This window comes from Salmo trutta, chromosome 33 (assembly GCF_901001165.1).
Source record: "Salmo trutta chromosome 33, fSalTru1.1, whole genome shotgun sequence".
NCBI classification, from domain to species: Eukaryota; Metazoa; Chordata; class Actinopteri; order Salmoniformes; family Salmonidae; genus Salmo; species Salmo trutta.
This window is the reverse complement of record NC_042989.1, coordinates 28427910-28446474: the sequence shown is the minus strand read 5'-3', so window position 1 is coordinate 28446474 and position 18565 is coordinate 28427910. Positions and strand designations below refer to the sequence as shown.

The window sequence follows — 18565 nt, the reverse complement described above, 5'->3', positions numbered from 1 at the left end:
ATGTTTTCATTAGCCAAACATCTTGGGAAGAATCTTCGGGCGAATCCAGGCCTGACACTGGTCTGCCGTGATGTCATTGCATGCGTCATCCATGGCCTGGAGAAGGGTGGCTTGTTCATGAGGGCGCCTATCATATACCTTCCACCTCCATGTGGAGAAAAATTCCTCAATTGGGTTAAGGAAAGGAGAGTATGGGGGTAAGTACAGGGTGATAAATTGTGGATGGGCCTGAAACTATGCTTGAGCATGGTGGAACCTGACATTATCCCACACAATGACATCAGCTCTACACACCTGATTTAGCTCATCAAGGAAGGTTACATTCGAACAGCGAATCATGTGGCTGCCTGCAACTCAATATATAGAGTATATAGAGTAGAGAGCTTTAGTTGTTGTTCGACCTAACATTAGAACGGGCAAGATGAGTAATCTAAGCAACTTTGACCGTGGTATGATTGTTGATGGCACACATGGTGATTCCAGCATCTCAGAAACAGCTGCCTTCCTGGGATTTTTACGCACTACAGTCTCTAGAGTTTACAGAGAATGGTGCGATAAACAAAACACATTCAGTGAGCGTCAGTTCTATGGGCAAAAACACCTTGTTAATGAGAGAGGTCAGAGGAGAATGTCCAGACTCATTCAAGCTAACAGAAAGGACACAAATGCTCAAATATCAGCCGTTTAAAACAGTGGTGTGCAATGAAATGAATAGACAGTCATCTCAGATGTAATGTGTGAATTGCATTTTGAAATGGTAATACTTTGATGTTAAGTTGTGTCATTTTGAACAGATGATTTTAGTTCAATGAACAAATGATCTTAACTTTATGTGTATTGTATCCAAGCAATTGGAAAAAGTGTTAGAGTTTTGAAAAATGTGCATTTTGATCATTGGTTGTGAGTTTTGTGTTGAGTTTTGAAAGATGACATCAAGGTTCCGAAATTAGTGTCAGAGTGATTGTAAAAAACTGTAATTTGTTTTAAGCTTTCCCCAAACCATAGCCCTAACTTTAACCACTCGGGAATTAATACCTAAACTTAACCCTTTGAGTTGTTTCTATTTTAACCCAGTAACTACACAGAATTAACACTAACCACGCAGAATTATTGGGTAAAAAATCGACGTTCATCCAATTACGGCAAATTCCCAAGTGAAACTATGAAATCAGGTTGAAATACAACACACATACACACACAATAAATGTCTGTCCTACCCACATCCACGTTACACTTCCCCAAACAGTTTAGGCTGGGTCCTCAGTGACTTTAGAATGACACTGGGAAGAGAGATGGCAGATATAGGGGAGGAGAGTTAGAGAAAGAGGGGGAAGGGTGGAAGAGAGGGACTTGCTCTCTTTTGGGGTCGTCTCTCCCCTGTGGCGTCTCTGAGCGCAGGCACCCAGGCACAGATGGGCAGGGGTGTGTGTGTGTGTGTGTGTGTGTGTGTGTGTGTGTGTGTGTGTGTGTGTGTGTGGGGTGTCACACAGTGTCAGACATCTTTGTCACGGCAGATGATAGAGCGGGCAAGGGATGGCACTGGCGAGGGCACTGCCAAGCACTCTGCAGGAAACACACACACACAATTCACACACACATTCACACACAGCGGGGTACACTCTGCAGGAGTCAAAGTGCACACATTGCCAGACTTGGACACGGCACACTATTTATCACACAACATATAAACAAGGACCCCATAAGGATGTGTTGTATAGTGTCATTAGTCTCTCTCCTCACAAATGCTCTTTATATTGTACTGTACCATAAAGGACTCAGGAGTGCTCAAGTCCTTTCTGAACCAGGTAACAAGTGCGCTTAGTTAAACCATGAGGAAACCATTTCACTAAATGCCCAATGGAATGTTTTGATTGACTGTTTTCTGCCAAATGAACAGAATTCTCAACAGTGAAGATATATGCTGTGATCAATTCCTGAGTCACATATTGCAATATCTTACTTTAATACCCTCTTCCCCTCTCTTCCTTTCTTCCTCCTTCCTGTATTCCATCTTTCATTAGCGTTATCTTGCTGGAGTGAGCATATGCTTCTCTCCTCCTCTTCCTCCTCTTCCTTCTCCTCCTCTTCCTCTTCTTCCACCACCTCTACTCCCCTTCCTTTTCCCCTTTCCTCTCCTCTCATCTCTCATTAGCGTTAGCTCTCCCAGTGAGAACATATGGTATGATGGATAGTTGGGCTAGCTCGGTTAGCGATGCTAAAGGCCATTTGCCGTTTGCCTGCACTGTCGGAGGGCCCGGGGCCGCCGCTCCAGCCCCGATCTGAGCGTCTGCTGCTCCCCGCAAAACACACACACACACACACACACACACACACACACACACACACACACACACACACACACACACACACACACACACACACACACAGCAACACTTATTATAGGACGGGCTACTTAACCTTGGCAACAACACTTTCAACGACACTCTGAAGGATTCGTCCTCAGCAGGACATAGCTGCTGAGATGTTCATGTTCAGTTAACCTTCCCTACTTTTGGAAGTTTTACCAGAATGACTTGTTTGATCTGTTTGTGTGACTGTGGAAGAGAATAGTAAAGTGAGAGAGGACAAAGGCAACTAATTCAAATTAATTTTAATCAAGAAAAGAAAGAAAGAAAAATAAATAAATAGTGGGGGCTTAGGAAAGAGTAAAGATAAAGAAAAAGATCGAGGTAGATTGGAGAGGGATGGAGAGAGAGAGAGAGAGTGGAGGGACAGGAGGGGAGTGTGAGGGCTCCCTGTGTCCGTGTGAAGGGTGTCCTGTGGTGGCCAGCTGATAGGCGATAGAGGGTGATGTGATTATCAGGTCCCTGAAGTGCGATCTATCACACATTACACTCTGCTCTGTCAAGAACCATACACACCCTCCACGGGGGAACAGCAATGCTGGGAGACAGGCTGTCTGCCGGCTCACACAAACACACACACACACATACAAATGTGTGTATCCTCGGGGCAGGGCTATTGAATTTGAGCCGGGGGAAAAAGGGAAATGAAAAAGGTGAAATAGAATAAAAGAGGAAAACTAAATGTGATCAGTTTAACCTGTTCAAGGTAATGTGATATAAACAGCCACATCAGCCATATATTCCATGTATTTATTTAACCTTTATTTAACCATGCCAGGAAGTTGAGAACCTACCCTCATGTTCAACAACCGCCTGTCCAAGAGTCCAAAATACAGCAAGGAACAAATAAACATGGAAAACACGATAGTTGAAATACGTGAGTACAAGTATGGTAAATATCATCCATACAAAAGCAGTAGCGTAGTGGGATTATATGGCCTGGACTGACTGTGTGGTTATGAACTATCGTTCACATACACTGTCCAGGTCACCCCTCTCTATAAAACTCTACAGCAGGGTAGAGAGAAAGACCAAAGGCAGTAAACAAACTCCAATCCCTGTTTAATACTGCAGTTATCTTACATTAAAACATAGATTTAGTCTAACAGCAGTTTGCAGAGTCAGAGGAAGGACAGTAAACACAGGTTTAGTGTTTAAAAGACTACAATAATGCTGTAATATATGTAATATTAGCCTATCCATTAGTTAGTGGGTTTGTTTGAGGATAATGAACTGTTGGTTCAGTCTTCAGTTTATGTTACATAAAAACGTTGATCCTTACTAACAGCAAGTTGGAGTGTTTAGGGAGACAGACAGACAGCAAACATGTTAGTCTGCCGTATTTTCAGACTAATACAGTATCAGACTCCTCTTGAGCCACTCGATTTACTTTAGTTTGTTTCGTTTTTTGGAGGAGGTAGATAGTTTAGCGGACTCACGGCTGTTTGGCCTCCCAGAGCTCCTAACCCCTTATGAGTCACTGCCTTGCTATGTGTGCCCCTCTCTAACCCCCCCCCCCTTCTCACCCTTTCTTAAGTTGCTACTTCCCAGTGTGTGCGCTCCCCTAACTCTTCCCCCTCCGCCTGTGGTGTGTGCACCAGCCCAAACGTTCAAGGGCAATTCTGAATATCCCTTTTCACCGTTTAAGTGTTAAAAGCCTCTCGGTCCGGGGGTGTTATGTCAACGCGGCGCCACCATCGGCCCGGGTGATGGAAACGGCTGTGATGATGCTAAAAGAAAGGAGGGGAAAAAAACATAATAAGCAAATATGTTTTTCAAGGACACCGTGACCATTTGCTGGAGGAAATTATCCCTGTAGTTAAGAGCTGAGCCTGACGAGATGAGGCTGGGTGTGTGCGTGTGTGAGGTGGTGATGCGCGTGCATTTTCTGGTGTATTTGGGCTTGTGTGTATATTAGTGTGTGTGTGTGTGTGTGTGTGTGTGTGTGTGTGTGGCGCCATGCTTAATCATCCCTCACATGAATGTCCTCGCATTGTTCTGCCAAAACTCTCACATCAGCAATGGGGACCAGTCGACAGACGAACAGACAGTACGTCCTAAACAAGCGTCGTCTATCTGGGGTGTTTTAAAAGACGGAGTGGAGGCTGAACAGATGAAAACGTTTCCTTTTAATGTGTTTATTATGATGTCTTTTCTATTGAGTTACCTTAATGGCCTGAACATCCTCCAGCCATTACATTAGCACGTAGCTGTTAGCTGCTAGCTGTTAGCCGCTGTGTTGGAGACCCAGGGTTAGAGTTGGGCTGTGGATTCAATCAAACACTAATCACTAAGTAGTGGGGAAAGTGTAGGGAAAGCTCTGGAACTGAAGCGAAGGCTACTGAAATAATACAAATACATTACGAACACACTCTGAAACAAACAATTGCTCTAACAAACAGTAAACACACAAACACACTTTAGCAGATGGTTTGTAAGTGTTGGCTTGGTATAGGTTTCGAAAGCCTCATAAAGAAGGGCAGTGATTGGTAGATGGGTAACAATAACAAATCAGACAGTGATTATCTCTTTAAGCATGGTCAAGTTAATAATTATTCTGTGGATGATGTATTAAACTACACAGACACATCAAAGATACAGTCGTCCTGAGCTGCAGAACAGGAAGGAAACTGCTCAGGGACGTCACCATGAGGCCATTGGTGATTTTAAAACAGTTACAGAGTTGGATGGCTGTGATAGGAGAAAACTGAGGATGGATCAACAACGTTGTAGTGACTTCACAATAATGACCTAATGACTTTTAATCTCAATTTAATTGTTTGGACATGATTTATAAAAATAAAAAAACACTTGTCTATATGAGGTCCCACATTTGACAGTGGATATCAGAGCAGAAACTATACCATGAAGTCCAAGGAACTGTCCGTGGAGTCTGAGGGATCAACAGTGTCCACATCACCAACAAACTTACATGGTCCAAGCACACCATGACAGTCGTGAAGTGGGCACGACAAAACCTATTCCCCCTCAGGAGACTGAAAAGATTTGGCACGGGTCCTCAGATCCTCAAAAGGTTCTACAGCTGCACCATCGAGAGCATCCTGACTGGTTGCATCACTGCCTGGTATGGCAACTGCTCGGCCCCTGACTGCAAGGCACTACAGAGTGTAGTGCGAATGGCCCAGTACATCACTGGGACCAAGCTTCCTGCCATCCAGGACCTCTATACAAGGCGGTGTCAGAGGAAGGCCCTAACAATTGTCAAAGACTCCAGCCACCCTAGTCATAGACTGTTCTCTATGCTACCACACGGCAAGCGGTACCGGAGCGCCAAGTCTAGGTCCAAAAGGCTTCTAAACAGCTTCTACCCCCAAGCCATAAGACTATTGAACATCTAGTCAAATGGCTACCCGGACTATTCACATTGCCCCTCTCCCCTCTCCACACCACTCTCTCTTGTCATCTATGCATAGTCACTTTAATTAACTCTACCTACATGTACATACTACCTCAACTAACCGGTGCCCCCGCACATTGACTCTGTACCGGCACCCCCCTGTATATATAGTTTTTATTATTATTTTTTACTGCTCCTCTTTAATTACTTGTTACTTTTATCTCTTATTCTTATCTGTTATTTTTTTAAACTGCACTGTCAGTTAGGAGCTCGTATGTAAGCATTTCACCTGTTGTATTCGACGCATGTGACTAATAACATTTGATTTGATTAGATCTCAGAGATAGAATTGTGATGAGACATATATTTGGGAAAGGGTATAAAAAATGTCTAGAGTGTTGAAAGTTTCCAAGAGAAGAGTGGTCTCCACCATTGGGAAATGGAAAAAATATGGAACTACCCAGACTCTGCCTAGAGCTGGCCGTCCGCTTCACCAATCTGGGCTTCATGGGAGAGTGGCCAGACGGAAGCCACTCCTGAGTAAAAGGCACAAGACAGCACATCTGGACTTTTCAAAAAGGCACGTGAAAGACTGAGAGCATAAGGCAAAATATTATGTTGTCTGATGAGACAAAAAGGTAACTATTTGGCCTGAATACAAAGCGCTATGTCTGCAGAAAACCAGGCACAGCTCATCGCCCGTCTAACACCACCCCTACCGTGAAGCGTGGTGGTGGCAGCATCATGCTATGGGGATGCTTTTCAGCGGCAGGGACTGGGAGACTGGTAAAGAAAGAGGGAACAACGAATGGAGCCAAATACAGGCAAATCCTTGATGCTGACTTGCTTCAGAGTGTAAACTACCTTAGACAGGGGTGTTGATTTACGTTCCAACAGGACAATGACCCAAGCATATAGCCCAAGCAATGCTGGAATGGCGTCAGAACAAGAATGTGAAAGTCCTTAAATTGGCCCAATGCCATTGGAAATTTGTGGATAGACTTGAAGATTGCTGTTTATCGCCACTGTCCATCTAACTTAACAGAGTTTAAGAAAATCTGATAGGAAGAATGGGAGAAAATCCCCAAATCCATTTGTGCAAAGCTGATACAGACATACCCAAAGTATTGAGTTAGGGGTGTGACTACTTATCTAAATGAGATTAGATATTTCTGTATTTCTGTAATTCTACAAACATGTTTAAACTTTGTCATTATTGTGTGTAGATGGGTGAGAAGAAAATATATTAAATCCATTTTTAATTCAAGCTGTAGCACAACAAAACTGCCTCCTTACTTTCAAGCATGGTGGTGGCTGCATCATGGTATGGGTATGCTTGACATCGGCAAAGACTGGGGAGTTTTTCAGGATGAAAAGAGACAGGTTGGAACTAAACACAGGCAAAATCCTAGTGGAAAACCTGCTTCATTCTGCTTTACACCAGACACTTGGAGACAAATTCAACTTTCAGTAGGATAATAACCTACAACACAACGCCAAATCTACTCTGGAGTTGCTTACCAAGAAGACAGTGAGTTTCCAAGTTACAGTTTTGACTTAAATCTGTATGAAAATATATGTCAAGACTTGAAAATATTGCACAATACAGGTGTGCAAAGCTCTTATGACTTACCCAAGAAGTCTTGCAGCTGCAATCGCTGCCAAAGGTGTTTCTAACATGTATGGACTCAAAACTGAATACATTTCAACTCTATATCTGACATGGTACAGGGGTCTTCTTTTTTAAACCCATAGCCATGTGTGTAAGGTATATACTTTTGTTTCAAAATAGATGTTTAAGACTACCAAGAAACACTCTGTGTGACCCTGATTCAGCCCACTGCAGTAAAAGGTTAATCCCATTTTGTAGCACAATAAAATGTGAAGAATTCCAAGTGGGGTGTTGACTTTCTGTAGGCACTGTACACAAACACACACACACACACTTGAGAGTACATCTGTGAGGGGCGATCAATACAGTCTTGTGTTCAGCATCTTTTTACCTGTGCTTTACCTGCTTCCTCTCTCTCTCTTTCACACTCTCCCTATTTCTCCATTCCTCTCTCCATCGCTATCTCCGCCACTCCCTCTATCAGAGAGAGGTTCAGATGTAGGATCTTAATTTGAGCCAGTTTGCTACAGCAGGAAAATAATTGACATTTTTGTAGTTTTGATACATTTTTCATTAAGAAAAATCAAGTCTTAAATTTCATAGTGGATTACAAATTTACAAACTTTAGAAGCCTTTTTAAAACTAAAATACACTACAAGTTTGCGTTTCCTGCTGTGCTGGGGCATTCTCAGTAGCAAAAGAGTGATCAAATGAAGATACTACATCTGTATAAGCACATGGACAGGTGCCTGCTGTGTGTCTCTCTAGGGGATGGTCCTCAGGGACTGGTGTAAACTGCCGGCCCAGCCTTTCTGTCCTGTCACACACAAACACACAGTGTGAGAAAGTCAATTCAATGTGATTTCATCACAACGCACAGTGCATCCTCCCAGGAGGTGGTGTGTGTGTGGGGTTTGGTGTGTGGCTTACCCACAGTCCCCCGGTAATGCAGAGTACACAGGAATATTAACATAACAGTGAAACTCTCTGTTATTGAATACTGTTACCAGTGCTATTCCTGGATCGTAAAGAGCGCTTGTTCCGTGCCGTGTCTGTGACTTTGAAAATGTGCGCGTGTGTGTGTGTGTGTGTGTGTGTGTGTGTGTGTGTGTGTGTGTGTGTGTGTGTGGACCTGTATGCATGTGTATAAAGTTAAATGGGGGGCTAATATATTCAGGTATTTAAAAGTGTTTTGTTTGTTTTAAGTTGGGGTTTAGTAGCCGAAAGGCTAGCGTAATCCACGACACACATTTTTATCAGTTGTTCATTGCAGGCTAAATATTTACTTCTCATTAAGTGAATGGACCTTAATTCACACTGCCTAAGCACCTTCTGTCGGCACGAGTCCCCTGCGCTCTAATGAATGTATGCAAATCCATCATCAATCTGAAGATTAGCCACAGCGCTGTGCTGTGTGTGTGTGTGTGTGTGTGTGTGTGTGTGTGTGTGTGTGTGTGTGTGTGTGTGTGTGTGTGTGTGTGTGTGTGTGTGTGTGTGTGTGTGTGTGTGTGTGTGTACAGAGAGATTGTGTTTCTGTTGAAATACTGATATGAAAATAACTGAAGTTTAGCCTTAGAGGAGATGTCAGACTAGAGTACCTACCTATGTCCCTCTCTCTCTCTCTCTCTCTCTCTCTCTCTCTCTCTCTCTCTCTCTCTCTCTCTCTCTCTCTCTCTCACTCTCTACTGCTTGGATGTGGTGAAAGGGATGGAAAGAGGATGGAAAGAGGATGGAGGGAAGTGGAAGAGGAGAAGGGGGGAGGTAGAAAAGGACAGATGGATGGATGGAGGGGTTTTGAACAGTCACTGTAAGCATCATTATTACTTGTCTATTATTTCTCTATTTTCTCTCTGCGTTGTTGGGAAGGGCCCGTGAGTAAGCATTTCACTGTTAGTCTACACCTGTTGTTTTATCAAGCATATGACGTATACAATTAGATTTGATTTGACCAGGTCACAGTATCAAAGTTCACATTTCCCTGAGGAAGGAATGAAAAGAGGAAGGGAGGTGGTAAAGATGATTAAACACCCTGTAAATAGCGGAGGGCATCCGGAAGGGAAGATAGGACAGGGACGTGTGCGTGTGTGTGTTGTGTGTTTGCGTGCGTGTGTGTGTCTGCGTGTGTGTGTTGTGTGTTTACGTGCGTGCGTATGTGTGTGTGCGTGTGTTTGCGTGTGTGTGTGTGTGTGCGTGTGTGTGTTGTGTGTTTGCTTGCGTATGTGTGTTGTGTGTTACGTGCGTGTGTGTGTGTGTGTGTGTGCGTGCGTGCGTGTGTGTGTGTGTGTGTGCGTGTGTGCGCGTGTGTGTGTGTGTGTGTGTGTGAGGGTTGCTGCTGCTGGAGAGGTGAAAGCTATTTTGGAAAACTGTTGAGCTGTTTATTTGCAAGTCATTGAAGCTGAAGTGATGCGCCCTGGGAATCGCCACCGAGCCCCGCTCCGCAACAGCTGCCGTCCCTAAGTGAGTTAGCGCGCGTCAGACATCTTTATGTCACGATGGCCCGTGATTTATACCGCATCGCTCGGCGGAGCCACAGAGCCTGCACGCGGCAGCAAGAGAGAATCAGCTGAAGCCATCCGTTTGGCGGCTGAGTGAAAAGAGCGTGTGGATTAATGGCTCTGTCAGAGTTTATATGCGCAAAGAACGAACACTGATTAGAGTATTAAGCAATTAGCCATTTATCACCGTTGAACTAGGTAGCCGGGTAATTAAAGTTGTGGTGGTTTACCCACGGAAAGAACGTACCACTCACACACTGTTACAGTCACTACCACAGAGATCTAGAACTATAGGAAGAACAGTCACTACCACAGAGATCTAGGACTATAGGAAGAACACAGGACTCACTCACTGTTACAGTCACTACCACAGAGATCTAGAACTATAGGAAGAACACAGGACTCACTCACTGTTACAGTCACTTCCACAGAGATCTAGAACTATAGGAAGAACACAGGACACACACTGTTACAGTCACTACCACAGAGATCTAGAACTATAGGAAGAACACAGAAGAACACTCATCCCGTCAGTAGATGATGCCCGGCTATTCTTTAAAAGTGCCTTCCTCACCATTTTAAATAAGCATGCCCCACTCAAAAAATGTAGAACTAGGAATAGATATAGTCCTTGGTTCACTCCAGACCTGTCTGCCCTTGACCAGCACAAAAACATCCTGTGGCGTTCTGCAATAGCATCGAATAGCCCCCATGATATGCAACTTTTCAGGGAAGTTAGGAACAAATATACACAGGCAGTTAGAAAAGCCAAGGCTAGCTTTTTCAAACAGAAATTTGCATCCTGTAGTACTCAAAAAAGTTCTGGGACACTGTAAAGTCCAAGGAGAATAAGAGCACCTCCTCCCAGCTGCCCACTGCTCTGAGGCTAGGAAACACTGTTACCACGGATAAATCCACTATAATTGAGAATTTCAATAAGCATTTCTCTATGGCTGGCCATGCTTTCCACCTGGCTACCCCTACCCCGGTCAACTGCCCGGCACCCTCCACAGCAACCCGCCAAAGCCCCCACCATTTCTCCTTCACCCAAATCCAGATAGCTGATGTTCTGAAAGAGCTGCAAAATCTGGACCCATACAAATCAGTCGGGATAGACAATCTGGACCCTCTCTTTCTAAAATTATCTGCAAGAATTGTTGCAACCCATATTACTAGCCTGTTCAACCTCTCTTTCGTAACGTCTGAGATTCCCAAAGATTGGAAACCTGCCGCGGTCATCCCCCTCCTCAAAGGGGGTGACACTCTAGACCCAAACTGCTACAGACCTATATCTATCCTACCCTGTCTTTCTAAGGTCATCGAAAGCCAAGTTAACAAACAGATTACCGACCATTTCGAATCCCACCGTACCTTCTCCGCTATGCAATCTGGTTTCAGAGCTGGTCATGGGTGTACCTCAGCCACGCTCAAGGTCCTAAACAACATCATAACCGCCATCGATAAGAGATATTACTGTGCATCCGTATTCATCAACCTGGCCAAGGCTTTCGACTCTGTCAATCACCACATTCTTATTGGCAGACTCGACAGCCTTGGTTTCTCAAATGATTGCCTCGCCTGGTTCACCAACTACTTATCTGATAGAGTTCAATGTGTCAAATCGGAGGGCCTGTTGTCCGGGCCTCTGGTAGTCTCTATGGGGGTGCCACAGGGTTCAATTCTCGAGCCAACTCTTTTCTCTGTATACATCAATGATGTTGCTCTTGCTGCTGGTGATTCTCCTGTCCACCTCTACGCAAACGACACCATTCTGTATACTTCTGGCCCCTCTTTGGACACTGTGTTAACTAACCTCCAGACGAGCTTCAATGCCATACAACTCTCCTTCCGTGGCCTCCAACTGCTCTTAAACGCAAGTAAAACTAAATGCATGCTATTCAATCGATCACTGCCCGCACCTGCTCGCCCGTCCAGCATCACTACTCTGAACGGCTCTGACTTAGAATACGTGGACAACTACAAATACCTGAGTGTCTGGTTAGACTGTAAACTCTCCTTCCAGACTCACATTAAGCATCTCCAATCCAAAATTAAATCTAGAATCGGCTTCCTATATCGCAACAAAGCATCCTTCACTCATGCTGCCAAACATACCCTCGTAAAACTGACCATCCTACCGATCCTCAACTTCGGTGATGTCATCTATAAAATAGCCTCCAACACTCTACTCAACAAACTGGATGCAGTCTATCACAGTGCCATCCGTTTTGTCACCAAAGCCCCATACACTACCCACCATTGCAACCTGTACGCTGTTGTTGGTTGGCCCTCGCTTCATACTCGTCGCCAAACCCACTGGCTATAGGTTATCTACAAGTCTCCGCTAGGTAAAGCCCCGCCTTATCTCAGCTCACTGGTCACCATAGCAGCACCCACTCGTAGCACGCGCTCCAGCAGGTATATCTCACTGGTCACCCCCAAAGCCAATTCCTCCTTTGGTCGTCTTTCCTCCCAGTTCTCTGCTGCCAATGACTGGAACGAACTGCAAAAATCTCTGAAGCTGGAGACTCATATCTCCCTCACTAGCTTTAAGCACCAGCTGTCAGAGCAGCTCACAGATCACTGCACCTGTACATAACCCATCTGTAAACAGCCCATCTATCTACCTACCTCATCCCCATACTGTATTTATTTATTTATCTTGCTCGTTTGCACCCCAGTATCTCTACTTGCACATTCATCTTCTGCACATCTACCATTCCAGTGTTTAAGTGCTATTTTGTAATTACTTCGCCACCATGGCCTATTTATTGCCTTAACTTACCTCATTTGCACTCACTGTATATAGACTTTTTGTTTTCTTTTGTTCTACTGTATTATTGACTGTATGTTTTGTTTATTCCATGTGTAACTCTGTGTTGTTGTATGTGTCGAATTGCTATGTTTTATCTAGAACTATAGGAAGAACACAGGACTCACACACTGTTACAGTCACCACCACAGAGATCTAGAACTATAGGAAGAACACAGGACTCACACACTGTTACAGTCACCACCACAGAGATCTAGAACTATAGGAAGAACACAGGACTCACACACTGTTACAGTCACTACCACAGAGATCTAGAACTATAGGAAGAACACAGGACTCACACACTGTTACAGTCACTACCACAGAGATCTAGAACTATAGGAAGAACACAGGACTCACACACTGTTACAGTCACCACCACAGAGATCTAGAACTATAGGAAGAACACAGGACTCACACACTGTTAAAGTCACTACCGCAGAGATCTAGAACTATAGGAAGAACACAGGACTCACACACTGTTAAAGTCACTACCACAGAGATCTAGAACTATAGGAAGAACACAGGACTCACACACTGTTACAGTCACTACCACAGAGATCTAGAACTATAGGAAGAACACAGGACTCACACACTGTTACAGTCACTACCACAGAGATCTAGAACTATAGGAAGAACACAGGACTCACACACTGTTACAGTCACCACCACAGAGATCTAGAACTATAGGAAGAACACAGGACTCACACTGTTACAGTCACTACCACAGAGATCTAGAACTGCAATAGACAGAGGTGCTGTGCTCTGTCAGTTGCTACAGAGATATGGAACTAATATAGAGAGGGTTCTGTGTTCTGTTAGAACCACTACAGGCTTTATGACTAGTACAGTAGTAGATATGGCTGTATGACTAGAGGACATTAGCTCAGTACAGTAGTAGATATGGCTGTATGACTAGAGGACATTAGCTAGTCATGCTTGAGAGTGACAGATGAAGACGAGCAGCAAGCAGAGAAAGGCTTTGTTCTTCCCTCCTTTAGAACATCTTGAGATGAACAGAAGCCATTTTTCCATTTTAACCATGATAGTCAAGGTTAGGGTGTCATGGCAGAGAGACATCACACGTCTCTGTCACAGATACCAGTTCAGGATACACACGTGTCCCTCCCCCACACTTTAACATTCTACATGCAGCAGCAGTGGGGAATAATATTATAGAGGAAAACATCTTTAATGTCCTACGTCGTTCACATTCACCATATCCGTTGAATTCTCAGTGTATGTCGTCACCAGTCCTTAGGTGGTGGAGATCCATATCTGTTTATTTAACCTTTCTTTGTGTGGAGGTGTGTGTCTCTGCTCGCTGCGGTGGAATCATGTCAGGTGGTGGGTTCATGCTGGTCCAGTCAAACTGCATTAGAAGCACTGCCATTAGAGGGAGGGAGGGAGGGAGGGAGGGAGGGAGGGCGAACGAACGAAAGATAGAAGAGGGAGAGAGGGAGAGAGAGAGAGAAGAGCGAACGAATGATAGAAGAGGGAGGGAGGGAGGGAGGGAGGGAGGGAGGGAGGGGGGGAGGGGGGAGGGAGAGCGAACGAACGAACGAAAGATAGAAGAAAGAGAGAGAGGGAGGGAGGAAGAGAGAAATAGAAAAGGAGAGAAAGCTAGGGAGACATAGGAAGAAGAATAGAGGGATGAAAAGTGGCTGACGGACAATGAGCAGGAGAGAGGGTTGATGGGTAATGGCGGTGGACGTGTGGCAGCAGGCAGGCTCAGCAACACGCAAACTACACAAATGACGTACATTTTTTACATTTTAGTCATTTAGCAGAAGCTCTTATCCAGAGCGACTTACAGTAGTGAATGCATACATTTCATACATTTTTTCTCCGTACTGGTCCCCCGTGGAAATCGAACCCACAACCCTGGCGTTGCAAACACCATGCTCTACCAACTGAGCCACACAGGACCACGTACACAGCGCATATGTCACAGTTTTGACAACACATTTCAGGGAGTCCCAGGGAGGATGTCTACTGTCACAGGGTGGTTAGATACACTGGGATACACTCACACACACACACATGCACAGACACACACACAGACACACAGACAGACACACAGACACACACACACACACACATGCACAGACACACACACAGACACACAGACACACACACATGCACAGACACACACACAGACACAGACACACAGACACACAGACACACACACACACACACACACAGACACACAGACACGCACACACACACACACACACACACACAGACACAGACACAGTCCTCTTCACTGATGGTGTGTGTGTGTGTGTGTGTGTGTGTGTGTGTGTGTGTGTGTGTGTGTGTGTGTGTGTGTGTGTGTGTGTGTGTGTGTGTGTGTGTGTGTGTGTGTGTGTGTGTGTGTGTGTGTGTGTGTACCCCCAGGTCTGTCTTGCTGTGGGGAGGACTATTTGAACTCCTCCACATCGCTCTGCTGTGTTGGCCATGATGGTTTTCCTAGAATGCATCCTGCTGGTAACGGAACGGTTCATTTCCAGTGCTGCGGGTCAGAGGTCATCAACCAGGAAGAGGAGTGCTGTAACGGAGTGGGCTACAACCCCCACAGACATGTGTGTGCTGACAGAGTGTCATCTGGACTAGTGAAGGAGGTAAGGAGGCAGAGTCATCTGTCTATGACAGAGTGTCATCTGGACTAGTGACGGAGGTAAGGAGGCAGTCATCTGTCTATGACAGAGTGTCATCTGGACTAGTGACGGAGGTAAGGAGGCAGTCATCTGTCTATGACAGAGTGTCATCTGGACTAGTGACGGAGGTAAGGAGGCAGTCATCTGTCTATGACAGAGTGTCATCTGGACTAGTGACGGAGGTAAGGAGGCAGAGTCATCTGTCTATGACAGAGTGTCATCTGGACTAGTGACGGAGGTAAGGAGGCAGTCATCTGTCTATGACAGAGTGTCATCTGGACTAGTGACGGAGGTAAGGAGGCAGTCATCTGTCTATGACTCTGTGTAGGGGGTGGGGAGGTTGTATCTGTAGTAGTGTACATACTATACTGTATGTGTCTCTACCTGACTTCTAGAAATTGCTTAGCATTTAGTGTATTATCAATCATTATTCATGTAATCATGGATTAAAGTAGATACATTATAAATACAAAAGTATGTGAACACCCCTTCAAATTAGGAGATTTGGCTATTTCAGCCACACCCGTTGCTGACAGATGTATGAAATCGAGCACACAGCCATGCAATCTCCATAGACAAACACTGGCAGTCGAATGGCCTTACTGAAGAGCTCGGTGACTTTCAACGTAAATCTTAACGCTACAGTTTATAATGATATTATAGACGATTCTGCACTTCCAACTTTGTGGCAACAGTTTGGGAAAGGCCCGTTCCTGTTTCAGCATGAGAATGCCTCCGTGTACAAAGCGAGGTCCATACAGAAATGGTTTGTCAAGATTGGTGTGGAAGAACTTGACTGACCTGCACAGAGCCCTGACCTCAACCCCATCTATCACCTTTGGGATGAATTGGAACGCCGACTGCGAGCCAGGCCTAATCGCCCAACAACAGTGCCTGACCTCACTAATGCTCTTGTGGCTGAATGAAGCCAGTCCCCGCAGCAATGTTCCAACATCTAGTGGAAAGCCTGTTATAGCAGCAAAGGGGGGACCAACTCCATATTAATGCCCATGATTTTGGAATGAGATGTTCGATGAGCAGGTGTCCACATACTTTTGGTCATGCAGTGTATATTGGACTTTGTCGTAGCCATGTGGGATGACAGCAGGTCCGAATGTATATCTATATCTATATATCTGAACACACACACATGCGCACACACACACTCGTCAGGAGTCGGGGACCTGAGCCATAGCACATTTATCAGTTGCTCCCAGGCTGTGATAGTGTGTTCCTATCCCAGCATGAGAGCAAGAAAGGTAAGAGGAGGAGAAGAGAGAGAGAGGAGAGGACTGGGGAGGAACTGTCATTATCCTAATGATGTCATTAAGGCAGCAGCCACGCTACACACACACACATGTTCACACACATGTTCACACACATGGCTTCCTGAAGAAACCAAACGGTATATACATACCATACCATGGCTTAGTTACAGTGAGTGGTAACATACATAAACATACATACTGTATATACAGTCATATGAATACTAGACACAGTGAAATACAAATATGGATCAGAAGTCCCCACATGGATAGGAGAAGGATATTTTAGGCTTAGAGGTTAGGGTTAATGTTAAAATTTAGGGTTAGGAGTTAGACTTAGGTTTAGGGTTAGTGTTTGGGGTTAGGGTTAAAGTTAGGTTAAGGGTTAGGGGTTAGGGAAAATAGGATTTTGAATGGGAATAAATTGTTAGGTCCCCACAAGGATATTAAAACAAACGTGTGTGTGTGTGTGTGTGTGTGTGTGTCTGTGTCTGTGTCTGTGTGTGTGTGTGTATGTGTATGTGTATGTGTATGTCTAACTGCAGTGTGTTGTCTCCTTTCCAGGCCCAGTGTTCTCCCAGTACTCTGTGTTCAGTGTCTGCTGCCTCCACAGCCTACTGTGGGTCCTGTTCCTTCAACCCGTCTCTCTACATCTGTACCTGGGTCCTCGCTACACACACACTCCACACCACACACACACCTGACACCACAACACTAAACTCTCCGCGAACTACACACACACTCATGACCTCACACACCCCCCTGACCACACACACTCCTTTGGAACAGTCTGATCCAGGCCTCTGCTCCTCCCAAGAAGATTTGATCTACAGTGGAGTGGCCAATAGATACAGCTACACAGGTATGACTACATTTAACATTTACATTTAAGTCATTTAGCAGACGCTCTTATCCAGAGCGACTTACAAATTGGTGCATTCACCTATAATATCCAGTAGAACAAACACTTTACAATAGTGCATCTAAATCCTTTAAAGGGGGGGGGTTAGAAGGATTACTTTATCCTATCCCAGGTATTCCTTAAAGAGGTGGGGTTTCAGGTGTCTCCGGAAGGTGGTGATTGACTCCGCTGTCCTGGCATCATGAGGGAGATTGTTCCACCATTGGGGTGCCAGAGCGGCAAACAGTTTTGACTGGGCTGAGCGGGAACTGTGCTTCCTCAGAGGTAGGGAGGCGAGCAGGCCAGAGGTGGATGAACGCAGTGCCCTTGTTTGGGTGTAGGGCCTGATCAGAGCCTGAAGGTACGGAGGTGCCGTTCCCCTCACAGCTCCGTAGGCAAGCACCATGGTCTTGTAGCGGATGCGAGCTTCAACTGGAAGCCAGTGGAGAGAGCGGAGGAGCGGGGGTGACGTGAGAGAACTTGGGAAGGTTGAACACCAGACGGGCTGCGGCGTTCTGGATGAGTTGTAGGGGTTTGATGGCACAGGCAGGGAGCCCAGCCAACAGCGAGTTGCAGTAATCCAGACGGGAGATGACAAGTGCCTGGATTAGGACCTGCGCCGCTTCCTGTGTGAGGCAGGGTCGTACTCTGCGAATGTTGTAGAGCATGAACCTACAGGATCGGGTCACCGCCTTGATGTTAGTGGAGAACGACAGGGTGTTGTCCAGGATCACGCCAAGGTTCTTAGCACTCTGGGAGGAGGACACAAGGGAGTTGTCAACCGTGATGGCGAGATCATGGAACGGGCAGTCCTTCCCCGGGAGGAAGAGCAGCTCCGTCTTGCCGAGGTTCAGCTTGAGGTGGTGATCCGTCATCCACACTGATATGTCTGCCAGACATGCAGAGATGCGATTCGCCACCTGGTTGTCAGAAGGGGGAAAGGAGAAGATTAATTGTGTGTCGTCTGCATAGCAATGATAGGAGAGACCGTGTGAGGATATGACAGAGCCAAGTGACTTGGTGTATAGCGAGAATAGGAGAGGGCCTAGAACAGAGCCCTGGGGGACACCAGTGGTGAGAGCACGTGGTGCGGAGA

At 45.4% G+C, this 18565-nt stretch overlaps 1 protein-coding gene across 1 annotated transcript in view; it reads left to right on the top strand.

Moving 5' to 3' along the window:
- The window catches only part of ush2a (Usher syndrome 2A (autosomal recessive, mild)), a 258301-nt gene that overhangs the window by 136929 nt on the left and 102807 nt on the right, over nt 1-18565 (top strand). Inside the window, exons 32-33 of the mRNA XM_029729287.1 lie at nt 15044-15267; nt 17133-17430. Of these exons, the coding sequence (XP_029585147.1) occupies nt 15044-15267; nt 17133-17430 (522 nt within the window). The remainder of the gene's footprint in view (nt 1-15043; nt 15268-17132; nt 17431-18565) is intronic.